Source organism: Pelobates fuscus, chromosome 4 (genome assembly GCF_036172605.1).
Source record: "Pelobates fuscus isolate aPelFus1 chromosome 4, aPelFus1.pri, whole genome shotgun sequence".
Taxonomy (NCBI): domain Eukaryota; kingdom Metazoa; phylum Chordata; class Amphibia; order Anura; family Pelobatidae; genus Pelobates; species Pelobates fuscus.
Genome location: NC_086320.1, coordinates 333,440,747 through 333,463,289, shown reverse-complemented (window position 1 = coordinate 333,463,289; position 22,543 = coordinate 333,440,747). Strand labels below are relative to the sequence as shown.

General features: G+C 38.2%; 1 protein-coding gene across 5 annotated transcripts in view; it reads left to right on the top strand.

The window, feature by feature from the left end:
• Positions 1 to 15,574, top strand: part of PHF14 (PHD finger protein 14) — a 325,814-nt gene extending 310,240 nt beyond the window's left edge. For 4 of the 5 annotated variants that reach the window (XM_063452421.1, XM_063452419.1, XM_063452420.1 and 1 more), the window contains one exon: positions 14,607 to 15,574. In XM_063452421.1, the coding sequence (XP_063308491.1) occupies positions 14,607 to 14,658 (52 nt within the window). In that variant the 3' untranslated portion in view covers positions 14,659 to 15,574. The remainder of the gene's footprint in view (positions 1 to 14,606) is intronic. The other variant, XR_010090781.1, reaches the window with a different exon arrangement.
• Positions 15,575 to 22,543: the final 6,969 nt, after the last annotated feature.

Below are 22,543 nucleotides of genomic sequence, written 5' to 3'. Positions count from 1 at the left end.
CTTAGTTTCCTGTACCATCTGAACTGAAATCAGAAAGAAGAAAACTGATAACAAAACTCACACTTAATAGAAATCCAAAGCGTCACACACTTGTAATAAGTAACTGAATTCTCATTAAACCTCGGAACTATATAAAAAAAAATGCATTATTTTGTTAGTCCTTGATTGCCACCTGCAGGGGAAAAAAATGTAATGCATGCTATGTCATACGTGACTATACAGATTTATAGATTTCATTGAGGGCAAGATTAGAGCAGAAACAATATCTTCCCCTTCGTCAAATAGATTCATTTTTGTGAAACCTATAAATATACTTTAAAATGAAAATATTAGTAATGAATTTTGGCCTGTGGGATGTAGTACAGTTATACATACACTATGTCGGTACACAAAGTGGTCCCAGTGGGTGAATTTTCTTGATGGCTGCATCAAAATGCTTCATGCAAATGTCAGACTTGTCCAAGCTGCTGCTATGAAAATGATCCATGTAGCCTAGTCTATTTTCCCAGGGAAACAAACAGCTGTCTTATCATTGTACTACTGCAGAGACAGAAATAAGTAATTTATCATTAGAATGCATATCTGCTTGTTAACAGTCTCCAGAAAAAAAAAAGAACCTTATTTTATATATTTATATAGTAATGAAATTTCCAAACATTGGCATCAATTTTAATATTTTTGCATAGGCTTTTAAAATAATTTACTATTTTTAAAACATTTATAATATTTAGATATTTTATGATATATTAATACATATTTTTAAATATATTTTGGTAATTTGAAAAAAAAAGTATTTTGAAAAGTTTATCCAGAGATATTAAACCAGTTAAAATGAATATAAAAAAATATGAAATCAAGGAAATAATTGTAATTTTTTTTTTTAACTAATACATTCTTATTGTAGAATTTGGTGTAGTTTCTTGAACAATAATTGATTACAGCATCACTTGTTTCGTATATAACTTCCTATGTGTTATGTATTATACTATGTGACCTGAAACTCTTTAAAAAAGATTAATCAATTTTAGGGAATCATTGGCACATGCATATCCTAAACAGCAAAGAATATTTGTGCAAATCAAACTCTAAGCAGTAGGCACTGCTTGGATTGCCTTCATCCACCAATAATTCAGTCCATATCCCCTTCCTAATACAAATGATGTATTTGCGAATTCACTGTATCTCTATTGAGTGGTCATTCGACGGTTGGTGGGATGCTGCAATAAAAGGGTGAACTGAGTTACAACTGTTGTAGTTGTTAATTTGACTAGATAAGTTACTTCAATTGAAGTGGTTGCTGCTCTTTTTTTTCCCTATGCCTTTTCTGACATGTACAAGGATTGAAACATACCTTTTATCAATATATCAGTAATGGAAGGTGACAGGTTTCATTTAATGAACATGCCAATCCCCTAAAGCATTTCAACTGTCCAATCTTTCACACTTTAAGAAAGCGCCGGTTTCAAGAGAAAGCTGTGATTTTGTGCTAGATGCTTCACTTAGCCAAAGTTACAGAAGTCCACGATTGCGAGACTTTGTGAATGTTTATATATAACTGTTAGCCCCTACCCGCCATTAATGGATAGGTACCAGGGCGGGACACTAGGTTGTCAACACCAGTTTTTTAAATTGAAACTCCCACCCAATGCCCACAGGTGCATAAGTGGCACAAGGTGGTGCGTCAGCCTCCACATGGTTAACCCTTGTGCTATCGTGATGTTCGAGCATACAAATTGGTTTTAATGAACCGAACCATCACATTGACAATCATCAGATGTTTTGAAAAAAGGGAGAAGGGGCTTGTGTGTGCATGTCATAACTGAAACACAGATAAAAAGTGAGGTTTATCAAGACAGTCATACATTTTGACTATAGGCACCATGAGTTAGTGGCCTGTCTTGGGTACCAAATGAACACACCTGCCTCCTGCATAGTTGTAATTCTGCGCAGAGCTCGATCAAGCTATAGCTATATGAGGTGGGGCAGGATGCCCATGAAACGCATAAGACAATAGACCTTTGGAATTTGAACACAACAGACTCTAGACTGCAGCCTGTCGATCCCACACACATACCGGAGATCGAAATAGGAGCCTCGAGGGAGTACATCTGAATGAGGCTCTAGGTGGAACGAACGCCGATTCCACCAGTACCCGAGACAAAGGACCAATCGCAACTCCCACATCTCTCATCCATCTCCAGGATTGTCTCAGCAAGTTACAGTGTAGGCTATTGAGCCAATTTTTCCTTTTATTTTACTATTTTTGTGAGTGTTACAGTGAGCACTATGCTATTTTATCTCTGTTTCTAGGCACTGAAAGGACAATGTGATGCAGTTCAGCAACCAATTTTCTCTGGACTGGGTGGCTGGTTGTTGTTTTTTTACATATATTGAAGATTTTATGCATCTTTCTTAGAAAAGTATATTAGTTTGGTATATGGGTCCCACTACTCTGTGATGACTTCACAAGCAGGGGAAGTGACACTTTTGAGTTATATATATATATGACTTATTTGGACTTGGACTTCTATTTTATATTTTTATTTTCATTTGTCATTTTTATGCATATATTTCTTATTGATATATTTTCATTGTTCTCTTTATTCTCTTGTGAGGTCTATCTAGCTCCTGGGCACTTTCATTATACGTATTATAGTTATATTGTTTTGTTTAGCTTATATAAGGATTGGTTCTGTTCCAGTTTTAAAGCTACTTTCATCACTTTCTTTACTAATATTTCTCTTACTCCCTCTTCATAATGAGTTTTGGAACACATTTATTTGTGATTCCTAGCTATCCCTTTGGTACTCTGCTTACTTCACAGGTGGCCAGCCCAATTTGACAGTGATGCCCTTTAAAAGGCCCATCCACACATTTTGTTTACCTCCTAATGTTGGAAGTTATGCATGTTAAGAATAGAGAGACATTAATAGAAGGACATTATTATTATGTCTAATTGAGTTATTATTGGTATCATTTGTTCCAACAGTTTTATTGTATGGTGCAATGAAGTTGCCATGAGCATGAAAGTGCTGCGGAGGTAACTGTGTTTCAATGTATGTAGGTGTACTGCAGTACTCATTCCAGTAAACAGTGTAAAAGTGCTCTCTGAAATAAGGAAACAAAGAACTGTTTTATTTTTTTTACATACAAGTGATTGTTCCGCTTTAAAAATGATTAATTTTAAATATTAAAGGAACAAAGAAAAATGCAACATCTTAGCAATGAAAGCATATATAAGTATACATTCATTTTGTAAAATACAACTACATAGAACTAGCTAACCATTGGTGTCTGTAGAAAACTTGCTACTTCCTTACTAGGGGAAACTTTTCTCTAGCAATCCAAACTAGCATGTCTTGGATAAAGAATTTACCATCCACAGACTTCTAAGAACACGTCAAAGCAGAGTACAGCTTCAGTTACCTTTAGACATTTGAGTGTAATCCAATTAATGACTTTAACAGACATTCTCATCATATTCATTTGTTTTTCTTTTTCCTGTATCTGAATTTAAATTTCTACAATTTATTTTTCTGTAAAAATAGGCACTTCAAGAGCCTGCAATCATTAATGCTTTTCTTCTAATTGTCTATGAAGTGCTCCTATAAATCACTCTTAAATTACCAGCGAGTAAAATGGGAAGTATGTCACCAGTGCATCCTTGTATGCAATGTGATTTATTGATCAGTCAAACTGATATTAACATCTGCAACACTCAGTGAGTTGACCACTGACATTAACAAAGTTCCTTGTTGTTACATAAATTTTGCTGTTCAGATTTTTGGGCATTCTGCTCCTTTAGTAATTATTTGAAAAATTACAATAATTATTTACGTTTGCCAGTTAACTCTTACCTGTACTGGAAGACTGCAAGCTGCTATTCCTATATAGAAATATGTTTTGTGAATCTCTCTAAACCAAAATAATTGCCATTTGTGTGCAACTTTAGATGGCTATACTTGCAATTTTTCTTTGTGATAACAAATCTATAAATACTCATAGAACCACATAATCTGATATCTTCAGCATTCTCAGAAGACAAAATAAGACATGGGCAGAAAAAAACATTATACTATCTATTACACTGAGATGACCTGCCTCCTGCCTACTTAAAGAGGTAGCTACCACATCCCACAAGGTATATGTCTGTAACTGTGTTCGATATTAACGGAACACTATAGGACCAGGTACATAAACATGTATTCCTGACACTATAGTGATAAAAAACACAATTTTGGTGTGGGCCTGACCCCCCCTGAGCCACCTTAGAAAGGGTTAATACTTACCTTATTTCCAGCACTCCATGGGTCTGCAGGCACTGGCCTTGCCCCCGATCCGCCTCTTTGGGTGAGAACATCAGAATTGATTATCTCACCCAATCCAATGCTTTCCCATACTACTTTAGACCTGACTGATCATCCCATAGGGAAAGCATTGGATTGGTTGAGATCGCCAAGGAGAGGTGTGGGGGTCATGCCAAATGCCGGCGGACAGGCCAACCAGCACCTTCTCATAGATAGGCATTAAATCAATGCATCCCTATGAGGAAAGTTCAGCTTCTCCATGCAGAGTGTGGAGACGCTGAATAGCAGTGTTGCACACTATGCAGCACTGCCCCAGGAAGCTCTGAGGAGTAGCCACTGGAGGTGTCCCTAGGCTTTAATATAAACACTGTCTTTTCCCATATCATATTTTGTCTTACATTTATGGAACATCTGATCTTACTGTGCAATAAACATTGAAGCCATTAAAGCCATATTAAAAATAGAACAGACATTTTTGTAGATGTTTAAGAACTGTGTTTTAATGAAATCTAAATTATTGTGGTTTTAGAATGTGATATGTCTATATTTTTTCAGTTGATTGTATTTGTTTTGTTTTTCCATTGTACCCTATATTTTGTACCTATATTCCCTTTATTATTTATTTATAAAGTTACCTTTAAGAGATTTGCCATCCATTTTCTTTCATAGACAATTGTAGCACTTTGACTTTTGACTTTCTTACCTGGGCAACTAGACCCAAACATGCAAACTCTTCATATAATAATAATAATGAACAAAGTGGTGTTAACATGTTTGAACTCAAAAATAGAAACTGCTGGGGGCGTGGCCTGACGGCTAATGGAGACGGACGCTTGCTAGATCAGCTCCGTGCGGGAGTCCGACGAACACAGCGATTAGAGAAGCAATTTTTACTTACCCTTTTATACTGACATAGGGGAAGCCACCCGAAACCATGGCACACCGCAACATAAAAAAACCGAAGCCTAAACCGGCAGCATTACAGATTACAGCGATGCAATCTCCGCCACGCCGTGTGCAAGATGGCGCCGACAGGCCTTCATCGCCAGCTTCCAGCTCCGACAGGAGCGACGTCACCTCTGTATCGACTAAGGTCGTTCCAGCCACGGATGCATCCATCCAAAAAATGCTCAACGACCTAAAGGCATCACTAACTGCTGATTTTGCCAAAATGGCCAAGGAAATCCGGGCAGACCTGCATTCACTCGGTGAGAGGACGGATTATTTGGAGAACAAGACGGAAGAAATAATTTCGGCGCACAACAATGTGACCACAGCCTTTGAGACCATGCAAGCGCAAATGTCATCCATCGTGGCTAAATTGGCAGACCATGAGGATAGGGATAGACGGAATAATATCCGAATCCGGGGCATCCCTGACGGCATCAGCCCTAAAGAACTTGGCCCCTATGCCAAACGTCTATTCCTAATATTGGTGCCAGAACTCACAGAAGATGCAACACTGATAGACAGGATTCATAGACTGCCAAGGCCCAAGCATCTCCCGACTTCCATACCGCGGGACACTGTTGCCAGACTACATTATTATACCACAAAAGAGCAGATAATGCAGGCGTCCAGGCAACAACCAGCACTCCCTGAGGATTTCAGTAAAGTCCAGCTGTTTACCGATCTCTCAGCAACTACACTAACAGCAAGAAAATCATTTAAACGGATAACTAAAGCGCTGAGAGAAGCCGACCTGCCTTACAAATGGGGTTTCCCAGCAAAGATCATAGTGCGACGCAACGGCACCGAACACCATATGCTCAACCCAGCAGACGGTGAGAAGCTCCTGAACGCCTGGAATATCCCGATGGAGGACATTGTGCCTGGGGATGATGTCAAGAAGCAGGCTATTACCTCACCGACGACACTGGCCCACGAATGGCAATCTGTAGCAGCAGCTAAGTGACTCTAACATGTTGGCCCAATAGGGCCATTTACCCCTAAATTAACAGGACGTGGGGCTTTCCCTGCGTTAATATAGTTCATCCACGTCTGTATGGTTCAATTGTTTAAGGTTTAAAGTTTCAGACACAGATGATAGGTTATCTCAGTGCCGCTTCTGGTATAAGGCAAAGCTTACCGCACAGCCTTACCAGCTAATATGGAGCCCCTAGATAGATTGATGTAATATACTCTCCCCTCAGTTATGCCGTGTGATCCGGCTTGCTTCTGTACACCATGAGAAGTTTATAATTATCATGGGCACCAACCCAGGGCTAACATGTCAAACTTAGGGAGCACGAATGCCACCTACTATGCGCATCCCACCGCGGATTGCGGGCACCTTCCTCAAAGATTTTTAATGCTCGCCCATCACATTGCAATATTCTGATTTATGGCGTACAGTCCCAAGGCCTATTTAAAACCAATATCACACAATACCTGATGTTTAAGAATAGACCCGTGTACCTCTGTACAGCCTTAATGGACTTCACTAATTCCCCTGTTACGGGAACTACCCAGTAAGAAACGAACTTGTCCTTTATGCTATAGAAGGGGACAAAGGTTCTTCTTTGAGATGTATAGGTGATGTCTAGATTGTGGTTTAGATTTAGATTTCATAATTTACTTCTGGGGATCGTAAAGCTATCATTGTACCGAGAGATTATGAAACAAAGTTACGATCAAAATTCAATATGTACTATATGGGAGAGTTCAAATATTGTATACCACCTACCCCTATGCGAAACACTCACGAACAACCCCTTAAGGGGTCCACAGAAAGACTCCTCCCCCCATGCGAGCTTAACTGCTCACCTGTCTATATGACATCTAGGTCCCACTATGGAGACCATCTTAATGTATATAGTTCTATCCAAGTTACTTCTTCCCCCTCTTCTCTGACTTGTCCCACTTCCCTAACAATATACCGACAACAAGACAGACTTGTGCACGCTCTGCCAGGCTTGGATACTGGTCTGACACCATACCAATTGCCTTACTACATTACCCAGATAATACTGGGGATGACCACCAGGCCTAATGAAGAGACATATCAACTGCTCCAACCCTTGACATGTAGGGGAATCCCGTATACACATAATAATCATAATCACAATTATATACTCCATGAATATGGCTCTTAATGTCTTCTCCTTGAATGCCAAGGGCCTCAATTCCCCTCATAAACGGCGTCTTGCGCTCAAGGAGGCCAAACAACATAGAGCACACATTGCGTTCTATCAAGAGACTCACTTCCAATCAATGCATACACCTACTTTTAAGTCCAAAAATTTTCCGATAGGATACCATAGCACATATAGGAAAAAGAAACGGGGAGTCACGATCCTAATAAGTAGCGAAGTCTCATTCCAATTGATTAAAAAAATCAGCGATAAGAAAGGGAGGTACCTAATTCTGCAATGCATAATTAATAATACTCAATACACACTGGTCAACCTCTATGGTCCACACAACGACCAGCATATTTTCCTAGATTATGTTTTATCTCTTACACATGATCACAAATATGGCAACATTATCGCTGGTGGTGACACCAACTTTCTTGTAGATCCCCTTTTAGATACCACTTCATCCTCACAGGTAGCACAGGCAACGTCACGTCGGAGACAACGTAACACCACGCTGATAGCAAATACTCTTCTCACTCACGGATTCATCGATGCATGGAGAGCCCTAAACCCTCTTGGAAAAGATTACACATACCATTCACTAGTCCACAATACCTATTCAAGGATTGACCGCTTCCTCATCCCAACAACGCAGTTAGCGCAGATCACAAAGGCCACCATAGGTATTACTACCTGGTCTGACCACGCCCCGATCACGATAGCATACATGACTCAATACCCAATCTCTGGCAATAGGTCGTGGCGACTCAATGACACGCTCCTTAGGGACCACACGTTTGTTGCACAGATCAAAGGGGATTTGGAGACGTATTTCGCCACTAATGATACGGCAGATATAGAAATAGACACACTTTGGCAAGCTCACAAAGCGGTCCTTCGTGGTCAATTCATTAGACAAGCAAGCTACAACAAACGTCAACGCATGAAAAATTACACAGAGACGATAACCAAGCTGGCGGAACTCACCCGCATAAACAAAACATCACCAACACATTCCATAACAAAGCAAATCCTCCACCTACAAGCAAAACTAGGGGATATGGAACTCGCGAAAACTACTTATTTTCTGACTAAAATGAAGCATAAATTCTTTAAAGAAGGCAATAGAGCAGGCAAAATTTTAGCGGCCCAACTAAAGGCGCGAACGACACAGTCTAAAATTGCATTTATACATGACCGTGAGGGCCGAAAAATTACCAATCCGCAGGAAGTGGTGGAGGAATTTGGCAAATACTATAGTGATTTATACAACTTAGCACACAATAGCGAAACACATTCCCCTAATCAGGCTGATATCGATAAATTCCTCCAGGATATCCATCTCCCTGCCCTATCGACAGAAGATTGTTGCAGGTTGACACAACCGTTTCAGGCTCAAGAAATCCTAGATATAATCAACCAATTGCCGAAACAAAAATCGCCTGGGCCAGACGGATTCACTAATCTCTATTATCACACCTTCAAAAACATTTTAGCGCCATACATGACAAATCTATTTAATAGATGCTTCCAGTTGGGATCTATGCCTATGGAGATGCTAAAGGCACACATTTCTACATTACCGAAACCAGGGAAGCCCCCTACACACTGTGCCAACTTCCGACCCATTTCGCTTTTAAATTGCGATACCAAAATTTATGCCAAACTAATAGCGAATAGGATAGCATCGATACTCCCAAAATTAATACACAACGATCAATCGGGATTTATAAAAGGTAGACAAGGCTCGGATAACACCAGGAAACTCTTGAATATACTCTCCCACATTGAAGAAGCAGGCATGGAAAGTTTATTGTTAGCCTTAGATGCTGAAAAGGCGTTTGATAGACTCCATTGGGGATATATGTCCTCGGTGTTAGCTAAATATAGGTTCCCACCGGAATTAATCCAGGGGATCATGACTCTATATAATAACCCGTCTGCCCAAGTGTCTCAATCCGGCTTTCTCTCCACATCCTTTAGCCTTACCAACGGAACCCGTCAAGGGTGCCCCCTATCTCCCCTTCTTTACATAATTGCTCTGGAACCTTTAGCTATTAAGATTAGACAAGACCCGACCATCACCGGCATCAAAATCAAGAGTTCTGAATATCGCATGACTATGTTTGCTGATGACATCCTCTTAACCCTGAGCGACCCGGAGTCATCCCTACCTAGGCTTATGTCATTACTACACGAATTTGGACGCATCTCCTATTATAAATTGAACACTACCAAAACGCAAGCTTTACCATTACACATACCCATGTCACGCATACAAAACCTCCGTGCCACATTTCGCTTTGACTGGCGGCAGAAATATATCACATATTTGGGAGTTAAATTAGCCCTGCACACACAGTCAATGATATCATTAAATTATAACCCCCTCCAACACACTTGCGTTTCCAGCTTCCAGAAATGGAGACAAGTCAAGCTATCATGGTTAGGCAGGCTACACACTACTAAAATGATATTATTACCTAAAATCCTGTACATATTCCGCATGTTGCCTCTACAAGTTCCGCCTAGTTACTTCAAATCACTACAAACTACCTTGAACAGATTTATTTGGGACGGCAAAAAACCTACACTACCTCTCTCCTTACTCCAAACCACTCAATCGGGAGGAGGCTTAGGCCTCCCGAAGCTCAGCACGTATTATGAAGCAGCCATTCTCGAATCAGCAATACGACTACATGCGACTCCACACATGTTCCAATGGGTAGACATGGAGAGAGATCGAGTCTCCACATCTTCATTGAAAACTATCTTGTGGACACCGAAGATATATCGAAAGAGAGGGTCATTGTGGTACCCTACCACCTCGTTAACGATAAAGATATGGGATAAGTTCCTAACTACCAAACCTGACAAGGGAAAATACAGTGTACATGCCCCTCTGGAAGCAATAGAGGAACTCTCACCATGGCTCTCACTAAAACCCTGGATGGCGCACGGTATCCGACGAGTTGGAGATGTGTGCTCAAGGTCAGGGATTTTAGCTTTCCCGGATCTACAAGAGAAATATAATTTGCCAAACTCCCTTATCTTCCCATACCTACAATTGAAAAGTATTGTACACGACAAGATAAACCTGCAAAAGCAGACATCGAAACCACAAGAACATATGGTGACGTCCCTTACAGAGAGATGTCACTCAGCCCCTACCAAACCCAAATCACTATCCCTCTGTTATAAAACTCTCTTACACTCCCCACCCCCGAGGTCCTTTGCTTATGTGGCACAATGGGAAAGAGAAGGCTTGTTTGGACTCTCAGATGAAGACTGGCTGCGGGCGCTCAACGCGCTCAAAGGCAATACGTCTTGCTTCTCCCATGTGGAAGCGCATAGAAAAATGGTCTACAGATGGTACCTCACTCCCCAAAGGTTGCAACAGATATTTCCTAAAGCAGACCCCTTATGTTGGAGATGTGGAGTACACATAGGAACCATGATGCATTTGTGGTGGGATTGTAAAGGGATCAGACCTCTATGGGAACGAGTCCAAGCGATCATAAAAACCATGATACCCAAAACACAACCTCTCACCCCACGGGAAAGTCTTTTGCTACTATTTCCAGCAGCATAGAATAAAGCAGCAAACACGGTGATAACAATTCTTATACTAGCAGCGAGATATCTTCTAGCCAGACATTGGAAATCTACTTATTGTCCATCACATAAAGACCTTTCTGATAAAACCTTCCAATTCTACAGATACGAACTGCTCTCCGCAGATTCACATGAGTCTGCAAAAAAAACAGAACAAATATGGTTGCCTTGGCTTACGATTCTAAACAAAACACTGCCCGATACAAAGTCCGGGGATCAGCCTAGACACCCATGCACGAACGTTACAACATAAGACGCTCACACTCGAACCAAGTCGGGTACACATGGGACAGCACACTAAACACTGTATGCGAATAGCATACCTTTACCATAGAGATAAACTGGAAAATAACTCAGGTGCATTATCCAGAATACACACGAGAGTAATACATCATTCCACTAAACTAGGACATATGAGCCTCAACACTCTACAAATTATGTGTCCCATGATTATACTCCCTGGGCTTAGTATGGTAGATCAGGCCCCCACGGCCGAAACCTATACTGAGTGTTATACCACGACTCATGGATATGTCTAAAGTACACACCAAACAATGTGTTAGCAAACCTAGGCGACTGGGGTATAGATATCTTATCCAAGGTTACATATCAGACTCGTTTATGCCTCGTTTATGCCTCATGAATGCTGTATAGTGAACATGTTTAGCGAAAAGGTCATATGAATACATACCAATGTACTACACCATCATGTATCGTTGTAATCTTGCCCTAATGCAATGTATGTGAATAAAGCAGAGAGTCCTAAGACTTTGTTGTCCCCCCCCCCTTCTTCCTTTCTGTATCCCCATCCCCACTACTTTCTTTGTTTCCTGAAAACAATAAAAACTCATAATTAAAAAAAAAAATAGAAACTGCTCTTGATAAACACAAAAACAAATTTTATACAAGAGATAGCCTAGCATATTATTTCACCTCCCAGAACTTCCTCTAGGCAGAATGACCAATCTGCTTGACGGTGCTGAGTATGAACAATATTGTCTTCTTCGTTTTTTATATAATTTTAGATACTTTTTCTTTTACTGTATATAAGCACATGTCCACATTCTTTTATTTGCATCCCAAAGTCCTTGCACAACTTTCTGAATACTCTAAAAGTAGAAGACAAGAGGTCAAGGCTGCCAAGTGCTGAAAACAAGGTCTACATTAAATTTACTACCAGAAGTTTGTGCTGTTTTATCTTTCTGTCAAATTGATCAAGATTGCCATAAGTGGATGATATATTTATTTTTATAAGTTTATGAGACCCAAAACATACCTTCTTGAATTAACATCAAAATACATATATTATTTTGCATACTAAAATAAAAATAAATAAAATGTCATCCTGTGATGTCACTTATTTTTACGCAGTGTGCTGGAGAAAATATTGCCACACATTATGAGGACGACACTTGCAGTTGATTCAGTTGAAACTGTAAGCATCTTGCTGGCTGATGGCAGAATGTTTACTATTTTAGACCTGACTGATCTTCAGATAACATATGGCTGTACAAGTAATTGGAAAATTGGCAGGGCTGTCAAGAAAATATGCGAGATGGTACAAAAATTTGATGCGGCAGCACAAGAAGTGTCTGTGAAGTTAAATTTATTGTTGTAACAAATGATAAAGTAAAGGCATCTCGTTGCAAAAATCAAATCTTGCCATACTTTTACTTTGTATAATTTATGGTACTTGAAGGACTAGTAGTAACAAAATGCATACATACAAATTGGGCCATAATTTATATGCATATGTGTATGTGGGGGATTTATATAATTTTCCAATTAGTATAGTAGAATTTAGAGAAAAATGTAGACTAGATGAGTAACAAAACTTTTTTAACACTTAATTACTAATTACTTTTCCTAAAAAAAAAAAAATTAATCGCCATTTGTTTTTTAAACATCTGATGAATACAACATTAACGTTTGACAAAAACAGAAATTTTACTTTTTTAAATGTACTGAATTTTTATTTATTGTGAATGTATTCATCATTTCCAACCATTTTTTGGGGGATTAAAATTATGCGTGATTATGTGACATCTAATACCCTAAAATACTGTTGGTTTTGATCAATATATTTTTTTAAATATAGCGGCCACAACAAAAATATTTTGCTCATGGGTATGTGTTGAAGAAATTTCTTTCAGCATTTTGAGATTCCAATTCTTAAAATACGTACAGAATTTGAACAATAAGGCTGTATGTGAGTCAGCATGTACGGGTTCAAAAGATTACATTTTGCCTTCTAGTTGAAAGCCTCAGCCTATATTTGAGAATAAAGTTTTATCATGTCTATAAATAGTAAATAGACTTGCTTGGCTAAAACCAGTTTTGTGCAGCATGTCACCTCTTTTGCATAGCATGAACTCTCGTGAGCTGCTATTTAGCTGCACTGACATTTTGAAATTTTGCAATAAATGCACACATTTTCAACCATCAGGGCAGGGTGGGGAAGAGGATTCTTTCACACTCGGAGAATAGATGGAGCAGTAACATAAATGTTGCATACCGAAAAATTATTCTCCATAGACTCACATATTGTCAAATACCCTCACAAAACACTGCTACCAATATAATTATGTCAGATATTCTTGAAAATATTAGAAAACCTTTCATTTTTTTTATATAACTGATTTACAAATAGTAAGTATTACGTTATGCAAGTCTTTAAGGGTCCACTTATATTCTTACATTCTACAGAAAACATGTACTATTTATGATTTTCCCAGTAATTATTGTAGCATCATCAGTGTTGTTATCAGGTAGCCAAAAATTTGCGCTTCTGCCTAGTAAAGAGTTAGCTGAAGGTCTAGCAGCTGGCCACCTCTGTTATACTATATAATTCTGTTTAATTACATAAGTGCTTCAGTGTGCATCTCACAAGTAGCATCAATGTGTGCTGTTTTTCAGAAGGGCTGGTCAAATATCAAAATATTCATGAATATTTTACATGGGTGCATTTATCTCTCAACAATCATAATCTATTTACACTTTATGGGCATATATACACATGATAATTGAATTATGATCTAAAGGTAGCTAAAAAATTCTAAAAAGTACATAAGAAGCATTATATATTTCAGTGTTATATTTGGCTATCTTTTTTGTTAGTGTTTTGATTAATAGATCGGTGAATTATAAAATGTATTTTTCTTTTGGATTTAGTTTATCATTTTCAGTAATAATAAAGATCACTTTGCTAAGCTGGCTTGTGATTGGTACTATATTTAGCTAATAATAATAATGCTGATAATTAATTTATAATTATTATATATAAAGGAATTTTTTTCTTTTTTTTTTTTACTGAACAACAATTTAGTTACAAAATGAAGTTCAAAACAGCTGGGCTGAAATTGAATGAACTGAAGAAAAAATTGAATTACATTTGAATTATAGCATTTATAAGCAAAAATACTGATCTTAATTTTTAAATTTGTATCATATTCTTGTCAGTGTCATTTTGTTTTATGTAACAGGTCCATTGTCATAAAAATGGGTAAAATATATATATTGTTTTTGTGTTTGTGTTGTTTTTTTTTTAAAAGACATAATGTAATACAAAAGATGTTGCTTATTTATTGTTTTTATTTTTTCATAGGAAGATGAAAATGAAAATGAAAAGGCAGAGGCAGGGTCGCCACAGCAGCTAAGCACGGAATCAGACCATGAGAAAAAATGAATGTTTTTCATCGTACTAGGTCTAAACTCTTGGGAACAGATTTTGAAATTTATTTTAAGAAAGCATCAAAACATTTCAACATTTAACAGTGTTCCTCAACCTTTGTATTCTCCGGTACCACTATTAAATTATTTTCATTGTATAGAAACAACATTTTTACTGAGATAAACCACAATAGCAACTATTCCCTAAGAAACACAATTCATTTCTTATATTAGACAGGTATTGAAGTACCCTTTGACCCTGTTAAATATACCAAAGGTTGAGAAACTCTACACTAAAACTAATTTTAAAACTCTGTGTGTTTCTGAATATTTAGGGTAGGCATATATATTTTTGTTTTATTTCGTATCGATATTCACTATTAAACACTTTGCAGTGAATGTTTGATATAACACATTTTGCTACTTTATGTTTTAAAATGTGTTTGACACATATACTATTAGTAAAATGTATAAGAACTGCAACTTGAGCGATAGTGATGCTCGCATTTTATATTTTATATCTTTAAAATGCAAGAGGAATATTAGTTTTCCAAAATGTACTGTTTATAGCTTAACATTTCACATGGTATATCTGTTATGATTAATGCTAGCTATCTGTTTTGAGTATAAAACCAGAAGCAGTAGACGCTTTGGAAATAGGTGGTGTGGGGGCCACCCAGATAATTTTATATATCTGCTCATCTAATTAGTAGTTAAAAGCCATACCTATAATCACTACTGTATCTTTGCATGGTTTTATCAGTCAGCAAAGACAATGTAATGTTTAGTGTTTTGCATGTTGTTTATTTTCTAAATATGTGCTATGAATTTTGTAACAGTTGTGTGACTTTAGTAGCATTATTCCTTATCCATTAACTGTAAATTTTGAACACAAGCATAAGATACTTGCAATAAAAAATAATTTTTCTTGATTATTTTGCTTATCTTTGAATGTCCACGCTTAATATTTCACATTAATAAAATATTAGAAATGATCTTATATACATGAAAAAAAATTGTAGAACATTAAAGTTGCATTGATTAGCATATTTCCAGCACATTTCACACTGACCATTCATCTTAATTAGCAAGGGAAAACCGATTAAATGATGGGAAAAGCCATACTCTGCATTATAATTTTCTTCATATTATCATTATTTTTTTTTAAATAGTTTACTGATCTCATTATGTTTTGTTTCATTGAACTATATATTAATTTTCACTCTATCACATACATTATAGTGATTATTATATCTGTCTAAAGTTGTATGTTTTCTAAAACATAACTGTGTTTGTTTTCTTGTTTTTTTTTTTCACCACAATGTATGCACTTAACTAGGTCAAAATATAAAATACCAGAATGTCTACAATTCAGGAATAGGCAACCTTCGGCACTCCAGATTTTGTGGACTACATCCCCCATAATGCTCTTACACCCATAATGCTGGCAAAGCATCATGGGAGGTGTAGTTCGAAACATCTGCAGTGCCGGAAGTTGCCTATGCTTGGTCTACGTTGTCCAAAATTGCACATTTTAAAGGGCAAAATATTACTTTACAGGAAAACAAGACATGTATGTGTGATACGCATATATATATATACATATACATTTACAGTGGTTTTTATCAGACAGTACCAAAACTTAGCTTTTATTTAATTTAAATAAAATACATCAGAATTGATCTGTGACTTGTACAAAGAAGATGATGTTTTCCACTTGGTCTAGATATACCTTATCAGGAGCATAAGATGAAAAACTAAAAACATATTGCTACCTTCCATCAGCCAGAGTACATAGAAAGAGTGTAACGATTTTCTATCCCTTTAAATGTTAATGGGAGCAGCCCTCAATAGAAGCTAGTCCACCTACTATAGTGTTGCAAAGGTAACCTGGGTGAGACCGGGATTAAAGGAACACTATAGCGTTAGGATCACAAAACTATATACTTAACGCTGTGGTGTTCCTCTACCAATAGCTAAAGGGTCTTTTAAAAAACCTTTTTTAACACTTACTTCTTTCCAGTGCTGATGTCCCTCAGTGCTGGCTGTGTCTCCTCTTCCTCTGACATCACAGCAATGAGGGATCCTAATGTACATGCACGGTGACTGTGCCATGCGCGTTAGGCATTTATTGGATTCCTATAGAAGATGTACTTATACAAAGCATGAGGGTGTCCAGTGTCATTTCATGGAGTTAAACTCTGTGAAAAGTCAGGAAGTGCCTCTAGTGACTGTTCGAAATCCTATTTTTATATCATGTTATTAATTATATATTGGGGGACCTATCTGGCATCCAAAGCAGAAGTTCTAGAGAATTTTATTGGCAAGCCCTATATTTGACCCTGTAACTTTGAAAAACCCCACAAAACCTGGACATGAGAGGGAGACTTTGCAGAACACAAACATGAGCGTTTTAGAGCAGTTAAATGTAAAATTACAATTATATCGTTAGTGAAAGTGCAGTTATAGTGTGAAAAATGCAAAAAAATTATATGAACACTAAATTTGGCCAGGGTTTGTGACTAAGTGGCTACTAAAAATAGACTGGACATACCCCATTAAAATTTTTTTAAAAAAATCTTTATTTTTGAAAGTAGTGCAGCAATTTACAGCAGATAAAGGCACAAATAGCAAAAATTACCATGCTTTTCATGTGTTTGTTAGAGCAAATGGCTGCGTAACATATAAAAGACATCAGGAGTATCCATGGAAAAAGAAGGCATATAGATGCCGAACTGTTAGCTAAATTGAGAGATGAAAAGGTAGCAAAAATCAGACAGGTATGATTAGCACAATGTATGTATTAGAGTACATGTATTATGTCAAAACTGGAGAAATAGATAGAGGGGGAGAGTGTGCAGAACTAAGGCGGTCAGAGGCATACAGAGCCTGGTTAACATTATTAATTGTAAATAGTGTCGCGAACCCGAAATTTTCGGTTCGCGAACGGCGAACGCGAACTTCCGCAAATGTTCGCGAACCGGCGAACCGCGCGAACCGCCATTGACTTCAATGGGCAGGCGAATTTTAACAGGGACTCTTTCTGGCCACAATAGTGATGGAAAAGTTGTTTCAAGGGGACTAACACCTGGACTGTGGCATGTCAGAGGGGGATCCATGGCAAAACTCCCATGGAAAATTGCACAGTTGATGCAGAGTCTGCTTTTAATCCATAAAGGGCAGAAATCACCTAACATTGACACCTGTCCTCAAAGCCCAGCCCTGATACACACTGACACAGAGCAGAATAGAGACTGTTCCCCCTACATAGGGTCCCTTGGCAGATATGGATTGACACCTGTCCTCAAAACCCCTGATACACACTGACACAGAGCAGAATAGGGACTGTTCCCCCTACATAGGGTCACTTGGCAGATATGGATTGACACCTGTCCTCAAAACCCCTGATACACACTGACACAGAGCAGAATAGGGACTGTTCCCCCTACATAGGGTCACTTGGCAGATATGGATTGACACCTGTCCTCAAAACCCCTGATACACACTGACACAGAGCAGAATAGAGACTGTTCCCTGTCCACAGAGACCATGATACACACTGACACAGAGCAGAATAGAGACTGTTCACCGTCCACAGAGACCATGATACACACTGACACAGAGCAGAATAGAGACTGTCCCCCCTACATAGGGTCACTTGGCAGGTATGGATTGACACCTGTCCTCAAAGCCCCTGATACACACTGACACAGAGCAGAATAGGGACTGTTGCTCCTACATAGGGTCACTTGGCAGATATGGATTGACACCTGTCCTCAAAACCCCTGATACACACTGACACAGAGCAGAATAGGGACTGTTCCCTGTCCACAGAGTCCATGATACACACTGACACAGAGCAGAATAGAGACTGTTCACCGTCCACAGAGACCATGATACACACTGACACAGAGCAGAATAGAGACTGTTCCCCCTACATAGGGTCACTTGGCAGATATGGATTGACACCTGTCCTCAAAACCCCTGATACACACTGACACAGAGCAGAATAGGGACTGTTCCCCCTACATAGGGTCACTTGGCAGATATGGATTGACACCTGTCCTCAAAACCCCTGATACACACTGACACAGAGCAGAATAGGGACTGTTCCCCCTACATAGGGTCACTTGGCAGATATGGATTGACACCTGTCCTCAAATCCCCTGATACACACTGACACAGAGCAGAATAGGGACTGTTCCCCCTACATAGGGTCACTTGGCAGATATGGATTGACACCTGTCCTCAAAACCCCTGATACACACTGACACAGAGCAGAATAGGGACTGTTCCCCCTACATAGGGTCACTTGGCAGATATGGATTGACACCTGTCCTCAAAACCCCTGATACACACTGACACAGAGCAGAATAGGGACTGTTCCCCCTACATAGGGTCACTTGGCAGATATGGATTGACACCTGTCCTCAAAACCCCTGATACACACTGACACAGAGCAGAATAGGGACTGTTCCCCCTACATAGGGTCACTTGGCAGATATGGATTGACACCTGTCCTCAAAACCCCTGATACACACTGACACAGAGCAGAATAGAGACTGTTCCCTGTCCACAGAGACCATGATACACACTGACACAGAGCAGAATAGAGACTGTTCACCGTCCACAGAGACCATGATACACACTGACACAGAGCAGAATAGGGACTGTTCCCCCTACATAGGGTCACTTGGCAGATATGGATTGACACCTGTCCTCAAAACCCCTGATACACACTGACACAGAGCAGAATAGAGACTGTTCCCTGTCCACAGAGACCATGATACACACTGACAGAGTGTCCGCGTGAAATAGGGCCGTAATGACGTCGCGGGTAGCCTGCCCATAGGTGGAAGAGCTGATGGTGGAAGAGCTGATAGGACATCTGAAACGTATTGGGATGGAGATGCTTAATTGTTCTCCAAAATGCTTGACACCACCCCATAGTGAATCTCTGCAAACTTTATTTTATTTTTTTTTTTTATTTCTAAAATTTCTTTATTTGATTTTTAACATATAACATATACCATACAAATATCTCATATAAAAAATATTAATACATATATAGAAAATATACACATATATAATTCTTCCATTTTACAGATTCTCATTTGTACATACTAGAACCTCACACATACACACACACAAGACATAGTGGGATAGGGTAACAACCTAGTTGAGTTGCTTTGAATATGATTATGTATATAGCAATTCAATATGATGAAGCCTTGAATTAGGGTCTTTGGGAGCTACTGATTCCTTTCTAACAGTTGTAGACATGTTTTACTCATTTCATATTTACGTATGTTCTCCTTAGTTCTAAATAGTGTTTTCTCGTTTTTGAGCTGTAAAACCAATTGGTTTTCCCAGTTTTTATACTCAATTGTTGTGGGATTTTTCCATTTTCTGGCTATTAGTATTTTAACTGCTACAAAAGCATGGGTCACTAAATATTGTTGGTATAAACAAAGGTCCGGCCAATGTAAATGAAGCAGAGCAGTGATTGGGGATTGTTCTATCCAGATTGTATCCCAAATATATAATTTTCTAAAGACTTCCACCCAAATTTTTTTTATTATTTCGCAGTTCCACCATATATGTATAAAGCTACCAACTGCTGATCCACATCTCCAACATTGGCTGGACTCCCTTTGATCGATTCTGTTTAATCTGCTTGGTACCAAATACCACCGATAGCAGATTTTATAGTGTGTCTCAAATAGAATCGTATTATGAATATTTTTTTTGACTTGTGTCAACATATTGCCCCATTCTAGTAAGTCTATTTTTAGATTGCATTCTTGTTCCCAGCTCTTTATCTGTTTAGATGAGTTAATTTTAGGGGATGATCTTATCAGGGCATAACATTTAGCCATATTTTTGTTTGGATTTTCATTTCCAAAAATCTGTATTATAAGACTATTCCTATTATTATTACTGCTTGCGAGGTTCTTCCCCAGACATGATTTTATCCTTAGATATCGAAAAATCTCCATTTGGGGGAGACCAAATACTTCTGACAAGGTTAGGAAATCTTTCATTTTATCTCTCAATAATATGTCTTCTAGTGTTAGGATATTCCTTCCCCTCCAAGAGTCAATTTTTAAGTCATTTATGAAAACCTCTAATAAACCTATCTCCATAAATCCATATAGATTTCCCAAAATTTTTAGTTTTTTTCTAATCAAAAACCATTGATTTAATAGATGGGAGAGGATTTTATTACCAATTACTTCTCCATACTTTTTTGGTTGCCAAATAGCCCTTGTTAGTTTTATCCCATTCAATGTTTGGGTCTCTAAACAATACCAAGCCAATTTTCGAGAATCTATTTTTGTCAATAATTGGGTATGGTATACAATAGTGGCTTCGTAATGATTTATCAAGTCTGGGAAATTTACCCCTCCCTGTCCTATAGTGTTAGTTAATTGATCTAGGCTAATACGCGGTCTTTTCCCCTTCCAAATAAAGTTTTTAATTAACCTTTGTACAATCTCAATCCAGGGTAGGGGAATTTTTAAATAGGTCCATCTAGGAATTATATACGAATTGATTATATTTATCCTTCCCAACCAGCTAAAGAATAGACAATTCCATTTTTTTAGTGTTATTCCAGTGGACTTCAGTAGCTTCTTATAATTAATCTCTATTATTTTGTCAATATCATCTGATATAAGTATGCCTAGATATTCAAAGCTGCCGTTAGCATCTGAAAAGCCATAGATCTTAAGAAATTCATCTTTCCAGTTTTTATTGCAATTTTTGAACATCACTAACGTTTTTTCTATATTTATCTTATAATTCGAGACTATACTATACTGTTCTATCTCTTTCATCAGGCTCTCAATTGACTCGGCTGGGTCTGTAAGGGTCAGAATGGTATCATCGGCGTACATACTGATTTTCAATTCTCTGTCTAGAGAAGGGACTCCCCGAATATTGGGGTTATTTCTTATTCTAATCGCCAATGCTTCCATGGACAATATATATAAAATGGGTGACAATGGGCACCCTTGACGGGTACCATTTTTTAAATGAAACCACTCTGAACACAAATCCAATCCTACCACTCTTGCCATCGGGTTTTGATAAATAGAACCAATTGCTGAAAGCATCCAGCCATCTATTCCCATTGCCTTCAACACCCCCATCATAAATCCCCACCCGACCCTGTCAAAGGCCTTTTCTGCATCCAATGACAGGGTCAGGAGGGGAATCCCTGAGCCATCGCTCCAATCCAGGACATCGATCATTCTCCTTATGTTAGTGCTCGCCTGTCTTGTGGGGACAAATCCTATCTGATCACTGTGTACTAGATCTCCCACTATCCCTTTCAGCCTTTCTGCCAGTATAGAAGAAAATAATTTAGAATCCACATTGATAAGAGAAATGGGGCGATAGTTTTTTAATTCTAGGGGATCTTTGTCCTTTTTAAAAATAGGAATTATATTGGCTTGTAAAAGTTCTTTTGGGCCCCTGCCATTCATTGTTATTTCATTATATGTTTTGGCCAGATGTTCCACCAAAATATCTCCATAGATTTTATAAAATCTATTAGTCAGACCATCCGGACCAGGAGTTTTATAGCTCAGTAATTTTTTTATAGCTGTACGAAATTCTGTTTCTTGCAAGGGAGCGTTAAGCTTTCCTTTTTGGTCTTCTGCAATCTTGGGGAAACATATTTCCTTCAGATAATCATTTATTATTTGATCTTTTGGTTGATTTGGAATATTATACAATTCTTCGTAATATATTTGAAAAGCCTTTGCTATATCTTCTGGTTTCTTTAATAATATTTTTTCCTTCCTAATACTATGTATCCTGTTTTTTCCTTCTGTTTTTTTCAATTTTCTAGTAAGCCATTTATTG